The 15992-nt window shown below is 34.6% G+C and overlaps 1 protein-coding gene across 1 annotated transcript in view; it reads left to right on the forward strand.

Moving 5' to 3' along the window:
* The first annotated feature begins 1056 nt into the window (after positions 1–1056).
* Positions 1057–15992, forward strand: part of LOC108967570 (proton-coupled amino acid transporter 4) — a 17894-nt gene continuing 2958 nt past the window's right edge. The window contains exons 1-5 of the mRNA XM_018931082.1: positions 1057–1445; positions 13364–13731; positions 13834–14194; positions 14751–15205; positions 15310–15485. Of these exons, the coding sequence (XP_018786627.1) occupies positions 13637–13731; positions 13834–14194; positions 14751–15205; positions 15310–15485 (1087 nt within the window). The 5' untranslated portion in view covers positions 1057–1445; positions 13364–13636. The remainder of the gene's footprint in view (positions 1446–13363; positions 13732–13833; positions 14195–14750; positions 15206–15309; positions 15486–15992) is intronic.

Raw genomic sequence — 15992 nt, forward strand, 5'->3', positions numbered from 1 at the left:
CTTATTTACAATAAAAAAAATTAAGTTAATTTCAACTTTTTTAATTGAATAAAATAATTATGCTTTTTAACATGTAGCTACACTAATTGGTGGTTCTAAAATAAAAATTTCATTTATTTTTTAATTTTATAGAAACCAGAGAAAATAATTATTTTATACTACACACATACTCAAACTTTATAAGACAATAAAAATATTATATAAAATCTTTTTTTTGTGATTTCTACTAATTTATAATATTAATATTTATTTCCCAAACTCTATTTTAGTTTTATCTAAATGGTATTTTCACAGCATTTAATTTATTTGTGGCGAATTCCGTTCGCGCACTTTCTCAGCTCGTGTGCAACGCGTGCGTTTATTTACAAACATATATGTAAAATATATGTACATAAGTATATCGGTCACGATCGCCTGCTTTCGCACATGCAGAACAAACATACTCACACACGCACTGGCTGAGCCACACACCACTTTGCATAAATCAAAGGCAGGAATGTAAATAAACACACACAGACACACATATGTACATACAGGCATGGTCAATTATAATACTTAATTTTTGCAGAAGAAAAAAATAGTTTCGCAGTTTGCAAATCTTCTGCAGATGGATGGCTTATTGGCGCGCCGACAGCACCTTCGCACGAACACACACACACATGCGTGCCTCCCCTTCCACCCGCCATTAGTATACCATTGCTATCACTTAGTAATCAACGTGTTATCAGCGCGCATTGAGACAGTTTTTATAATAATTATTATAGCTTTTCATTATTGTTCTTTGGAATTGAGTTTGTTTTGAGTTATTTTGCAATCGTGTCGCAGCGGCGCAGTCGCCTTTGAGTCACTTCGGAACGCATGCGACGCTTTTGACTAAATGCACACGCTTGTATGTACGTTTGTACGTTTGTATGTATGTATATAAATATGAGCGCGCACAGCTCTGGTGCGGTTCAGTTACGGCTCGTGCTTAGAGGCGCGAACAACTTGAAATTTTCCGAAAATTAACGCACAACTGTGAATTGAAACAATAACTGTTCACAAGCAAAACAAAAAAAAAAAACTCCGAGTGACAAAAGAATAAGTTAATCAAAAGTAATTAAGTTAATTAAAAGGTGCAAATAAAAATAAAACAAGTTATCAAAAAAATACGAAAATCAATTGAAAATATTTTTTCAAACCACAATTCAAATACAAATACAACAAAAACGTTTATGGTCAAACTCCTTATTTGTCGTGTGTGTTGTTGTGTATTTTCGGTGCAATTTTGTTTGCAAATCAGTTGCCAAATTTAACGCGTTTATTGAACTTGTCACAACATTTGCGTGCATGTGTCTGTATGAACGTGTGCAATAGAACATGTCTGTTATGCTAATTGCCGAATCTGGTGGAATTATTTGCTCAATTAATTAAACGGAGCAGCTGTGCAAAAGCAACTGAAGCAGGTAAACAGCTGAATAATAATAATATTGATGTTTGTTGTTGTTTTTAGCATGAGGCCCAAGTTGCATTTTACACAAAGAAAACATTTTTTTTTTTTATAAAATGTGTAAAAACTCGTTGTAAATGAATATTTTTCTGTTGCTTTCAATACTTTCAAGGCTACTGTTGGTTATGGCTTGTTCGTGTCCAATTCTTATTTAAGGTAAACAGTTAGGAGAAATATGTATATATCGCCATCTAAAATGCAAAACAACGTTTCTTCAAAAAAATGCTAACGATCAGAAAAAATTTTCAAGCTTCCGCTCACAGATATAACCAATATATAGTATAACCGATATGTAACCATTTTATAACCAAAACCCAAAACTTTTTCATTAAGAGTGTCTTTCTGTTATATCGTGTTTCCAACGGCTGTAAGCTTATCAAAAGTGGTTTTACGTTATTTTGCATTTTAAGTGAGGATATATAACATTTACAGCAGTTGTTTTATTATATAATATGCAATAATTAAATAATTAAGCACATATTTTATTTTTTTAATATAAAGTGTCGGTATGCAAAACTACTAAAACTTTATAGAGCTCCATTTAAGAAACCACTGAGTCATTATTGTCCTTTAGGTTTAAATATATGTTGACAAAAAAGTACCCGGAAATTGTAAATAAAACGCAAAATATTTAATTTTTATTATTGATATTATATTATAGATACAGCCATTAAAATAAAAGTGGCTAGATATTTAAAATATTATCTCATATATTTTATGAAATTTCAGAAATACTAGTATATTCGGTAGTTGGAAGTTGCGAAAAAAAATACATTTTTGAAATTTTTTAATTATTTTTATTTATGTTTTTAAGTAGAAAACGAATTATAGCATGATATGATTGATGATATGAGATGATGACAAATGACGTTTCGGTCATTCGTAATACGTCATCATCTGTATTTTTTTTTTTTTTCATTGTAGTACTTATTAATGTTTACAATTTTATAATCAAAATAATCGTTAACCAATATCAACTATTTGAGCGTTTTTGCCATTTTATGGACGTAATAATGTCCACCTTTTCTATGTGTCACTGTCAATGGAGAGCTGTGCTCGCTTTTCAACAAATTGTTGAACATTTCGAGCGAACATTTTCTTTACATAATGATCTAGTGCCAATAAGACAATATACCGCTCGAAGTAATGAAAATATTGCTGCCGTTCTGGCAAGTGTGGGTGAAGAACGCAATTTTCCGATTCCAAGACTTATCAAGACTCAGACCACAACCGGGACACAACCGTACCTCAAACTATAAACTGGCGGATTTTGATAAAAGACTTAAGCTTGCATCCGTATAAAATTATTCTCACTCAAGTACTAAAACCATCTTACCACCGTAAACGTTGTGACTTTGCCTTTGAACAACTTGCAAATGATAACGATTTTTTTAAGAAAATCATCTTCTCCGATTCGGCTGACTTTCATCTGAATGGTGCGATATAGAAACGAAACTGTCCATTCTGGTGCAAGGAAAATCCACGAATTATTCATAAACAACCATTACATTCACTGAAATTGACAGTTTGGTGTGGTGGAATTATCGGTTCGTACTTCTTTCGAAATGAAGCTGGTGGTACCGGTGCTGTCAATGGAGAACGGTATAGATCGATGATACTCAACTTATTATGGCCGCAATTGGAAGAAGTTGATCTTGACAACATTTGTTTCGAACAAAAGGGGGCTACATGCCACACAGCCCATGCAACAACCGAATTATTGCTAGAAAAGTTTGGAGATTTGATTATTTCAAGAAATTATGATTTGGAATGGCCTCCAAGAAGTTATAATTTAACACCATAATTACTTCTTGTGTGGGTTTTTGGGGTAATTAGTCCTTTGCAATATAAAAGAGTTTTTTCAAAGTTTTTTCAAGAAATTTCAATATTGACTATCATAACATACGACTTGATTTAGTGGATTTAATCGAAAACTGCGTTCATCGAATTTTTTCCTGTAAAAGAAGTGGTGCAGGCCATTTGAATGATGTTATATTCAGAATTTAATTGTATCGATTGTACTTCACGTTAAATAAAAAATCATTTGACAAGTATTTTTTTTATTTAAATAAATCATATCGTTCTTATTAAAAACCCTGTCAAATAATTCAGAAATAAATAGCGTTAAAAGATTCTTAAACAGAAATCCACAGTAAAAATAATTTTAATTAATATCGATAGTAAATCGGCTACGAAACTAATACCATATTGGGCAGGATAAAAAATTTGGAATATTTTTACTTTTGGAAACTCCCAAATGTTCTAATAATGATAATGGAGCATAAATTAATCATTTTTAAGTCTTCCTCTAAGGATTTTTGTTGAAGAATATGTCTCAAATGAAGACTTCGCCAATATCTTTTGCAAGATTATTAGAAATTTGCAACGATTTAGCAATGGATTTTAAAATTAAGGTAATTCTAGATAGTTTTAAATACCTAAAGTTTCCATCAGTTTTGGTAATATTTTCATTTATCCTTTTTCAACAGTGGAAACTTAATTTAAAAAAAGTTTAATTATATAATTTTAAAAAACTTTTCGGTTCACATACAAAACTCATTGCTTTGTTCCAAAATACTTTCATGAATCATGTTTCAACTCATCTCTTGAGAACTGGTTAAGATTACAAAATGAAGACGTCCATAACACTGTTGACTACACTTTAAAGAAAATAGTTTTTCGAAGTTAGCCGCCATAATCGAAATATTTTTCGAATTTTCGAAATTGAGCTTTCTGGCCAAATTGATATTAGTTCTAACTTTTTCGGTTTTCGAAGTTAGCCTCCATAATCGAAATATTTTTCTTAGAATTTTCGAAATTGATCGCTCTACCCAAATTGATATTAGCTCTAACTTTTGCGTTTTTCGAACTTAGATTTCGTTAGTTTTCGAAATTGAGCTTCCTGGCCAAATTAATATTAGTTCTAAAATGTAAGTTTCTTAAAAGTAAAAATATGGAATTTGTCTACATTTTTCTCATACATATATCAATTGTTTATAACATTTTTCATTCAATCTTATAAGGTATAAGCTACAAGATTTCACAGTTGGATTTTCGAAAAAAAAAAAAAATTAATTAAAACTAATACATTTTATATTGCAAAAGTACTTGCTCGATTTTTTTCCTTATTATGTACAAAAGCAGACATATGTATGTATATATTTTTTTATTTTGCAATTCAGACTCAACAAATAATATCTTGACATTGATTTTGTTATATATTTAAGATGCTATCACAATTTTCGCAAATATGAAAATATAAATATTCTTATCACAACAAAGAAGTAGTCGCCAAAATACTGTCTAAGGGTGATCCCATTTACGCAGCACGCGCATTTACGCTCGTCTCGCCTTTGAGCGTCCACTCTGCGGGCACCCTAAGAGTATATACATACAATAATATATATGTATGTATGGAAATTTGTATTTACTTCTGCCAGACAAGAATTTTGTAGACGCTCAAAGTAGCTGTCAATCTTATATTATATTTACATATGTATTATTATACCACAAATGTGTGCCATTTATTAGTGAACTTCTCTAAACTTCACTGTTTCGTTTTTTTTAATTTATTTTTTGATGTGATTTGTTTTTTTTTTTTTGTTTATTGTTTTTTGAATGGAAAATTTTCTGTGTAGCGGTCCTTGGAACTCTTTCGATCATTACGTCAATATAATATACATACATATATAGTTGAGTAGTTGATAACAACTTCCTCTCCCTCTCTCTCTCATAAGGATTTTGACAAATAACGTATAAATCAATGACGATCGTTGGTATCTACGATCACTTTCAATTATGGTTCATTAAACATTTTTGTTTTTGTACTACCTTAGCGTTAGCAACACTGTAATTGCCTTAATTTGATATCAAAGTGTTAATGTTTAGTTAAATACGTCACGTATTGACATATTTCCTGTTGGTTGTTTATGAACCGACCAATTTGTGATAATATTTATTTGACAGGCTTGTACTTACTTATGTCGCTGATTTCCGAAACCACTTCAAATTCGTGCAAATCTTATCGAATGAGTTTTTTTTTTCCTTCGATTTCGGATAAGATTATTAACCTTGGCACTGCTTACTGGCCCCTTTAAAGAGATCGAGTTCTGGTTTTTTTGAGTCGTGTCAAGCTGTTATGTTATTTTTATTCAGTTCTGTTTGGCATTTCATCATGGTAAAGTTACTACTGAACAACGTTTACAAATCGTTCAACTTTCATGTTCTGTAAAGAATGTTTTTCGCGCGCTTCACTCAACTTATGGTCAACATAAACGTCTTACTTAGCGTACTATTCGCAACACCATCATTCAAGTTCCAGCATTCACTACAACCTGAACAGGGTATATTAAGTTTGTCACGAAGTTTGTATCACCCAGAAGGAAGCGTCGGAGACCATATAATGTATATACATATATAAATGATCAGTATGTCGAGCTGAGTCGATTTAGCCATGACCGACTGTGACCATGACCGCCCGTCTGGTTTGTCCGTCTGTATACTATATACACGAAGTAGTTACTCAGTTTTTAAAATATCATTTTGAAATTTTGCAAACGTCATTTTCTCTTTAAGAAGCTGCTAATTTGTCGGAATTGCCGATATCTGACCATTATAACATATAGCTGTCATACAAATTGAATTTGAATCAAGTTCTTGTATGGAAAACTTTCACATTTGTCGGGGTAACTGCACGAAATTTGTCATGGATTACTGCTTCAGGTAATAATATCATCTCCGAAAGAATTGTTCAGATCGGATTACTATAGCATATAGCTGCCATACAAACTGGAACCATAGTAACTAAAAGAAATGCACCTGTGAAGAGTATATTAGCTTCGGTGCAGCCGAAGTTTACATTTTTTCTTGTTTTTGAATAATATTCAACCGAATAGACAACCAAAATATAGAGAGGGCGCCGTGCGCAGCAATTCGGACTGACATATGAAACGATTTGGCGCTGTTTACATCGAGATATTAAAATGGAAACGTACAAAATACAGCATTACGCAAGAACTGAAGCTGCTGGACTTGCCCAAGTGACATTGCTTCGTTCGATGGACTCTTGAAAATTTCCAAGCAGATCCGACGATTTCGAGACAAGTTTTGCTCAGCGATGGGGCCGCGTTTTCGACGAAGACCAAGCTGAATAGATTCAGGAGCTGCCATTTCATCCAAAAACCAGTCAAAATGGAGTCCCCTTTAAGTAAAAAATATTAAGAAAAAAAAAGATTTTGATTTCTACTTGGTTAAATCTCAAGAGAGCATTTGCAGACCACTCTATTTCCTGTTTTCGACTTTCATTCATGGTTCCCAAATTGCAGCATACCAACAACAAACGCAAGCACTTGAGCTAATCTCAGCATTAAGTGTTAAATATACTTAAAATAAAGACTAAAATTTATGTTTGTAGAAAAAAGTAAATATTCTTAATAAACAAATGTTAGACAGAAACGGGCAGGACGGAAAACACCTATAAACATAAAAAATATACATATATATTTGCATAGTAGTTAGCGATAATAACAGCCGGATGTTGATTTTAGAGAGTGATGTTGCATTTTTTTCTTTTTGTTTATTTAAACTTTTTTTACGTTGCAGTACTCTTAGAGACACGAATTTCTGACGTTATTCCGACGTAATTACCCACCATATACTAATTTCGTTCAATTTGCGAAAACCTTTGATTTACTGTGAAAATTCTGACTGTAATTGGTTGCGGTCTATAAAAAAAAAGTGAGTAAATAGTGAGACTTATCTTCCTGCAAGCGATTGGACACTTAATGGTGTTGTTCGACAATATGAATTAGAGTTAATTTGTTTGTTTAGACAATTAAGTGGGTGATAAACGTTTGATTTATATATCAAATTATTTGAAGTGATTTGTTTACTAATTTTAACTAATTTATATTAAATAGAATTTAATTAATTTTTGGTTTTTATATCAGTACTCAGGAATTATTGTAGAGAGGTTTCGGAGCTTTTGCTGGTTAAGAGATTTAAAAAAATATATATAGTAAATTTCGTTAAAAATGTATATCAGCAAAATAATTGATTAACGCTAAATTTTGCGGTTGATTACTGATAGATTATACTTTTATAATGATTCAGAAGAAGAATTTAATTTTCTTATGTGTACGGAGCATCTTGGGTTCATTACAAAGGTGCCAATGAGACAGATTTTCTTACCGCGTTAATTTCTTGGGTGACAGAAGGAATAAGAGCATCTGAACCAGAGAACGTATATCCTATCATATCCTATCATATCATATAATGTATGTTAAACCTTTCCTCGAATCCGACACGAAAGAAATGTTGACAACTGACAGTATTTGCAACCTTACTGGCTAAGTTCTATTTGCAAATGGAATCGCATTAAAATAATTATGTGAAATTAATTTTTTTTCATTGCTAGTGAATTATCTAACATGAAAATTCCCCTCAATATACTGATTATTCAAGTTCAGAAAATTTTTATTTGCATCACGTTTATTGAAAGCGTTTCAATCACTTGCATATTATTTTTTAACGATTTTGATCACCCATACTGAACTACACTACACTAAAGTTTTATAACATTACGCGTACACGTACTTCATGGGAAACAGGGTAAATTTATTGCTAATTTAATTACTTCATTACTAAATCTAACGGTTGAGCACCTACTGCAATACGTGAGTTCTTCTGAGCTCTGTTGATACGGATATCACTATATGTAAATCAACAAGTTAAGTAAAAACTACTTTACGACTTGACCAACTAGCCAGCCGACTGTTTTTTCTTTATACCTGGTTGTGATAAGTGTCAGGACGCCACATTTCGATAATCGTCGAAGTATCAACTGACAACTTTTTTCGGCTTCGACTCAACTTTGCCATGATATTTGGCCGATTGATTGTCTGTTTCCGGGTGGTAAGCATAGATCCAAGACTCATCGACAGTAATAATATTTTTCTTGACATAATGGCAATCAGAATGCATTGCTTCAAGGACGTAAACGCTGTTTTTCAAAAAAAAAAAAAAAAAACTGAGTAATTTTGAAACCAATCTTGTTTTCTTTTTCTTAGGCCCAAATGGTCTCTCACAATGGTTTTCACTAATCCTACCGATATTCCAACGATGCTAATAAGATCTCTGACTGTTCATCGTAGACTCTCGAGCACCAATTCCTTTATTTTTGTGACGCGTTGGTCATCAGTAGATCTTGATGGCTCCTTGAATAATTTGTAACAATCAAAAAGCCTTGCTCGCCACAAACAATTATCACAGAAGGTCTTTTTCAACATTTTGAACCTTTCGGCAATAGAAATTTGATTGCGCACACAAAATTTAATGGAACTTCTTTCTTCAATAATTTCACTTACCGAATTCACTTTCTGCTTTTTCACAAAATAAACATGCATTTAGATTGCTCGTAATGGATCCATTTTCCGTCACCAGTCACAATCCAATTCAAACCTGACTTCGATTTGTTCAAGCAACATTTCTGACATGCAAGATCGTCTTTCAAAGTCTCTTGACTTCTATTGGCAGCCAATTTTCTGGGTCTTGATCGCATCTCAAATGCTTTGTCTTGCTTCTGTTCACGCACATTTGCATATTCAAGACTTTTCTTAAAGAACAAAATTTTTCGGAACACCTGTATTTTTTCCATACAGAGATCCAAATACCATTTTATGACTCTCCAATTATACATTTTAACATGTGTGGTAAATAAAGAAGTATTTTGGCACTTACTAAAATGCAATTCATGCACTTGCATGTGAAAAAGGAAATTAATAAATTTTTGGTACGTCTATTATATGCATTCTTATCTGCAAAAAATTGTTCTTAAAATACGGACAAAAAACGAATATTTTTTTATTTGTACACAAACATTAACTATATAATATTATAAGTGTAATTTTTATTTTATTTTATTTTTTTTCAAAAATCTACCAATTTTTATAAATAAACAAGCAAAAATATTGACTTCGGTTTCACTAAAGCTAGAATACCCTTCTAAATATTATATAAACGTTTTCATACTAACAATTGATTTTAAGAATGCAGTTTGTATGGCAACTACATGCTATAGTCAGCGGTTCCCCCCCAAAAAAAAAAAAAAAACAAGAAAAAAAATTCAAATCGGTATCTCAACTATATGTTATAATAGTCTGATGTGGAAGAAATATGGTCGCCTGGATGCATTAAAATACAGACGAGGAAGCTCGAGAGCTGTCAGAACACTGCAATCCGAACTACGAAAGGATGCCTCTTGATGTCTCCTATCAAACACCTGCATAGTGAGCCCCATATGCTCTCAGTTAAGGATCATTATGAACTCCTATTCGAGCAGTTCCTACTGGGGTGATTTCGCAGAAATCAATGCAGATTCACCTGCTTGGATCGAAACCGCCTCCTAGGAGCATTAAGAGGTCATTCCTCAACTACATCGCCGACATCAAAAAATACGCTGACCAGAATTCGAACGCAACAACAAGAACTTCACATTCACAGTGGAGCCATTAACGCCTTCAACGACTCCTTCCCATTGCAGACGAGTGACCCTTGCGCAGCTTCGTTCTGGATACATGTTAAACTACTACTTATCCAGAATAGACCCTCTTTGTATGCTCCACTAAACCTACTCATACGAACGCCAAACCCTTTGAGGGTTTTACTATACTGACCTAGTACCATCACCCTGACTTGGAATTTCTCACCCCCCAGACAATAATCGAAAAAATGTTCCATAGTGTAAGTTTAACGAATTTGTCTTTCATAAATTTGCTCACAATCGAACAGAAAAAGAAACAAGTGCATTATTTACTCATTCATTCATAATTTTTTTCACGAAATGTAAATTTATAGAGTATTTTTTTATCTAAAGAGAAGAAGAAGAGCGAAATTTATGAATGGCTAAAAGGCAGGAAGATCAGCAGAGCAGTGCAGTCACAAGGCGGTAGTGTGGAAAATAAATTATTTTAATTAAAATATATGAATGCTGATTAGTGTGCAATTAATCATTGAAATCGAAAGTGAATGTAAAAAACACATATTTACATACTTCTACATATGTAAATAAATAGTAAGTGTTGAGATAGCGCGAGAGGTGCTTTACCTTCGTGTTATCGCTTAGTCAGTCGCATTAAGTCGATAATATACGACCACGTTGTTGTGTCAATCAATTGTCAGAACCGGTGCTGATAGGGAAGCATGTCATTAGGATATTTCTTGGTACATAACTGTGTGATAATTGTCATATTCAAGTTATTTATGAATATTGTGGGTAGTAAACGTGTACCGTTAATGTAGAACTTGTCTGGTTGTTTAGATAGTTCAGAAATTATAGAAACAAATGCATTTTATCTAAATGACTACCTTGGAAAGTCGATTTTTGATTTACAATCTGTTAGTGGTATATGGTTAGTGCAATAATTTTCACTTAAGTGTAGTACGTAGAATATACCTTGGTGAATTCGTGAGACAAAGTTGAAGCAATTTAATTTGTACGGATATAATGGATCTACGCTTTTACTTTCGATTTCCAGTATATGAGGTCTTAACAGACTTTCTTTTTTTCTTACAATAAAAGCTTTCTAATTTATCGAGTAATTTATCGGTTAGTATAACTATAAAATGCTAAGTATCGTATAAGAAATTAATGTGGAAAAGCTTTGGTTCAAAGCCTTTTCATTACTTTGAAGATTTTAATTAATGCTTGGGTTCTTACTTTTTTGTAACACTCTCTGGCTGGTCTTTTGAGGTTAGGTTTAGGTCTCCTTTTTATGCTTTGAGCTCGATAAATCTTATTAGAGCTTTAATGAATGTTAAATCTATACAAACATATATTTTGAAAGCCACTTCATTATTTCACAAAGCTAGGTAATGGCGGTCTTGACTTTTTCAAAACTTGGTAATGGTCTTAGATAGGTTTATTGTTGGCTAAGAAGGTATTTTTTCCTCCTCCTCCTCAGGTCTTAGAACACTAGCAACACAGGGCATGTTCCAAAGGTACTTAGGTGTAGCTTCGACTTTTAAACAAGAGAGAAGTTATTTACATTTTAGGAGTCATCATAAGCCACCTACCTCTAAGATCCCACCTTCAAAAAATTAGTGAAGTGGATTCGGCTGAGTGTATCTGCTTTGACGAAGAAGAGACGCTGGGACCTTAGTCTTGCGAATGCTATCTTTTCATGACCTCTAATGAACCAACTTTAGATATAGTGTGGAGATGGGATGGAAAAGTTAACAGGTATTTGCTGGATAAGGCTTAACTAGTTAACACTCGGGAAAACAAAGAGCATAATGATGGCCGTCTACTTTCTGGCGCCTCCATTTTTAACCAATTAACAAAAATAGAAGTCAGCTAAAATCACAGCCTTGTTACTGCAGCATCTCGGAGAAAGTCTTCTCATAATTGTCTGACAGCACGAAGAATCATTTATAATAACTAAATATGCTCGGTAGCTTGTCATTGTCTGACAAAGTTATGTCCTTATTGTGCAACCTTCCAGCTGAAAATGACAGTCGCTAAATAATTTTAGAGCTCACACCACTTCACCTAGTAATCGGTCAGGTAGCCAAAAACACACTGCTCCAAATGACAGCAAAAGGGTGTGACAGAGGTAAGGTAGTCTCATCCCCGAGCATGAAATAATTAAGTGGCTTAATATTATTGGCTCTTCTCTGAAGTGACAGCATTACCAAAAGGTTGAACTTCACCAAGATGTTCAAGTTTACGCTTAGCAGCAAAGGTGAATGGGATGAATTCACTCTCTCCAAGCCACTGCTTAGGGATAGTGCAATCAAGTGGTACTCGAAAACGTCGGAGGGAATTAGTGCAGAATGGGAAGTTTTCGCAGCATTTTTTCAAGCAGAAGTCGGTGCGTAGAGATAAACCTCCAACGGAACTATCACAGCGGATGCATAGTCATACTCAGTGACAGTCAAGCGGCACTTGAAGTAATATCCGTCTATGAGATAAAATCGCTACTGGTGCAGGAGTGTAGGGAACGGTTGAGTAGTCTAGCGGAACGTTACCAAGTGCATCTCATCTGACCTGGTCACAAAGATATAGCCAGGTAGGACCTGAACGCTTCATCTTGGTGGGTAATCATATCATAAAGGAGCTGCTCCGGAGAGGTATTGGAAAAAAATCCAAGGCATGCGCAATGCGTGGGGGGTTATAACTTCAGCAGGCTTAAATACTATGTAATCAATCTCCCAAAGGAAAAACTCAGGCTACTTGTCGCATTCTATACTGACCACTGCAAGCTGAAAAAGCACTTATATAAAATTCCGGTTCTGCGACAGGGAGCCTGAAGCTCCAGAATACCAGCATATTGACTGCATAGCAGTCTGCAGATGAAAGATAAAGGCCCCGAGATCAAGATTTCCATACAGGCCTCACTAGTATCTAGCAGTACATTGGATATGCTGGGCGAGGTGAGTCTTTATGATTTAGGAGAGGTAAACGGTGCAATCTTCATCTATCTGGTTTTCTCCCTATCTATCTAAGTATATTAAGCTAAACTGAACAAGTGATCAGAGTACCGTTGCTAGGTGGACAGTTTAAAAACGAAATGGTAATCTTTCCCAATTCAGACCGAATTTAAATACTTGACGATTCTCTGTTTACAACAAAGTGAACCTGTAGCAAGTACTCGTTTCGTATTCTATAAAAAATTAAACCTTTGGATCCTATGTATATATTATTTGAACTGGTTTATCAACTAATTAAATATCATTAAGAATTCTTTTGAGAATACTCATCAGCTGCAATTATTTATATACCAAACTAATAATTACAGTATTAATACTCATTTCTTGGAAAATTACTCAAGCACGAATGCGATTAAACTCAAACAATATTCTTCTTTCTTACTGCAGTGGACTTAACTTTTTTTAACCGTTACACACTCAAAGCGCTGTCAAAGTAAACTAGTGAAATTCCAGACAAGTGTAAAAGACCGCAATAACAAGATAAACACGTGAGCACAAGAATTCCTCAATTCCAACAGCGCAATTGAAACAAGAATAAGATTGTTGAAGGCAGAAATTATAGAAAAAAATAATAATTCACAATTCTAAGTGAAATAAGATAAGATTACAAGAAATAAGTGTAGTAACTCGACATACAGTATTATAGAAAAGTAACAAAACATGGGCGTAACACTGGAGGTGCGAAATGGCAAGAACGCCAAGGCGAACGCAGCGGATCTTGAGGGTAGTGGCGGCATGCAGACAAACCGCACAAGGTACTTATAAGCAATATTGTATTACAGAGATATTTTTGTACCTTCTAGCAACCGTTATTTAATTTGAGACCACTCACCATTCCATATAACATTTTATTGCAGTAAAATGGAGACTGCGACACATCTTTTCAAAGGTAGCGTCGGCGCTGGCCTCTTCGCTATGGGTGATGCCTTCAAGAATGGCGGTCTGGTCGGTGCTACTGTGCTGTTGCCCATTCTGGCGGTTATTTGCGTGCACTGTGAGCGTCTGCTGATTGACAGTTCGATCATGGTCGTGGGTAAGACACCCGGTGTGGACTTCTTCGATTATCCGGATACGGTGGAAAAGGTCTTTGAATATGGGCCACCGCCTGTGCGAAAATTGTCCAAATTAATGCGTACAATTGTGGAGACTTTTCTGTGTGTAACACAATTCGGCTTCTGTTCGATATATTTCGTTTTCATTACGGAGAATCTGCATCAGGTGAGTAAGTGTTCTTATGTAGGGCGAAAGGGTTAGTGCTTGAAAGTGAGCCATAGGTTTTAGCTGAGATCGCGTCCAAACTTTTAAGTTTCCATTTGTTGTTGTAGCGGCAGAGTTTATGCCAAGTTGACAGTCCATGGCCGGTTAAAATCCGGGTCCATTCCAGTTACGTAGACCCGACTGTCGAGCGAACGGTTTCTACATATTTGCTTTTCAACTATTGTGTCTGCCTTATAAAAACTATTGGTGATTTTTCAAACACTATAAGGCACAGTGGTACATGTTTCTAACTTAAAACCATTCAAACACTCTTTTAATAGTCTCCGAAAAATCTGTTTTGATAACAATTTGAATATAAATTAGACTACTTTTCGATTCAGTAGACCTCCTGAGAATGGCATGACCCTTCGAATGTCGATAAGTTCTTCGAGTTTCTTTTAAGAAAAGTTTATACAGAAGGTTTTGCCAGTTTTTTCCATCATAAGATTAAATAAAATAACTTAAAGTATAAACTTTTTTTGTAACAACAAATTTCTCTACACTCGCACCCCCATAGGTACTGCAACAAAACGGCATCGAAATTAGTCAAACCACCACAATGGCAATCACATTGCTGCCGGCCATGTTGCCTTCGTTACTCACCAATTTGAAATACATCTCACCCGTTTCGATGTTGGCCAACTTGTCGCTACTCTTCGGTCTTCTAGCCACGCTGGTAATCGCGTTGCAAGGCCCCATGCCGGCCATAAGCGAGCGTCACTACATCACCAACGGTACACAGATGGCATTGTTCTTTGGCACAGCGCTTTTCGCCTTCGAAGGCATTGCGCTTATACTACCGTTACGCAATAAAATGCGTAATCCTGAAAACTTTACGAGTACTTTTGGTGTTTTAAATGTGACCATGGGAATGGTAACGACAATTTTCATATTCACCGGTTTCATTGGTTACATGCGTTGGGGTGAGGATGTTGATGGCAGCATAACGTTGAATTTGAATGCAGAAGAAGTGTAAGTAGAGAGAGAGAGAGAGAGAAAGAGTGGTGGTGGTGGACAGGGGTTTACTCTAAAGTCGTATTAATTTATGTTCTTCGTTTCGTTTTTTGTCATTTCAGCATGTCACAGGTTGTCAAAATCGTCGCTGCGCTGGGCGTTTTCTTCGGTTATCCCATACAATTCTTCATCCTGATTAAGATCATCTGGAAACCGATGAAGGAATCATGCGGTGTAGCCCAAAGCTATCCTATTACTGTACAAGTTGTGTTCCGTTTCATCATGGTGATGTGTACATGTAAGTATTGAGCTTTTAAAGAACAGAAAATTTGATATACTGGCTCATAGAAAAATATGGCGGTTTTGTCACATAAGCCTTTGAAAAGTTATGTAGAGGAGAGTAGATTTATAAAGTTTTTTTTTATAGTTTTTAAAGTAATAAGAAATGCCTGTTGTTGTATTGAAAAATAAAACTCGAATACTTCTTCTGAGAAAAATTTCCCTGAATGTATATAAATCCGTATCTATATCGGTTACTTTGGCTCAGCTATCATAAGATAGAAGCTTTATAGAGGATAGTCGGAAACCAACACATTCCCAAATTGACATTGAGAAAACGGCCCTAAATCACAAAAGTTTGATGTTTTAAATAGACTTCATAATCATAATTCATGACAGCTGTCAATAATCATAATTTAAGACAGCTGTCAATAATCAACTGTTATCTACTATAAGTTTAGTTCCTGACTCCGTATACTAAAGCATCTCAATATAATGGAAAACTACCACAATTTTTCCAAAAAAA

Source organism: Bactrocera latifrons, unplaced genomic scaffold (genome assembly GCF_001853355.1).
Source record: "Bactrocera latifrons isolate USDA-ARS-PBARC rearing strain unplaced genomic scaffold, ASM185335v1 scaffold_19, whole genome shotgun sequence".
Lineage (NCBI taxonomy): Eukaryota > Metazoa > Arthropoda > Insecta > Diptera > Tephritidae > Bactrocera > Bactrocera latifrons.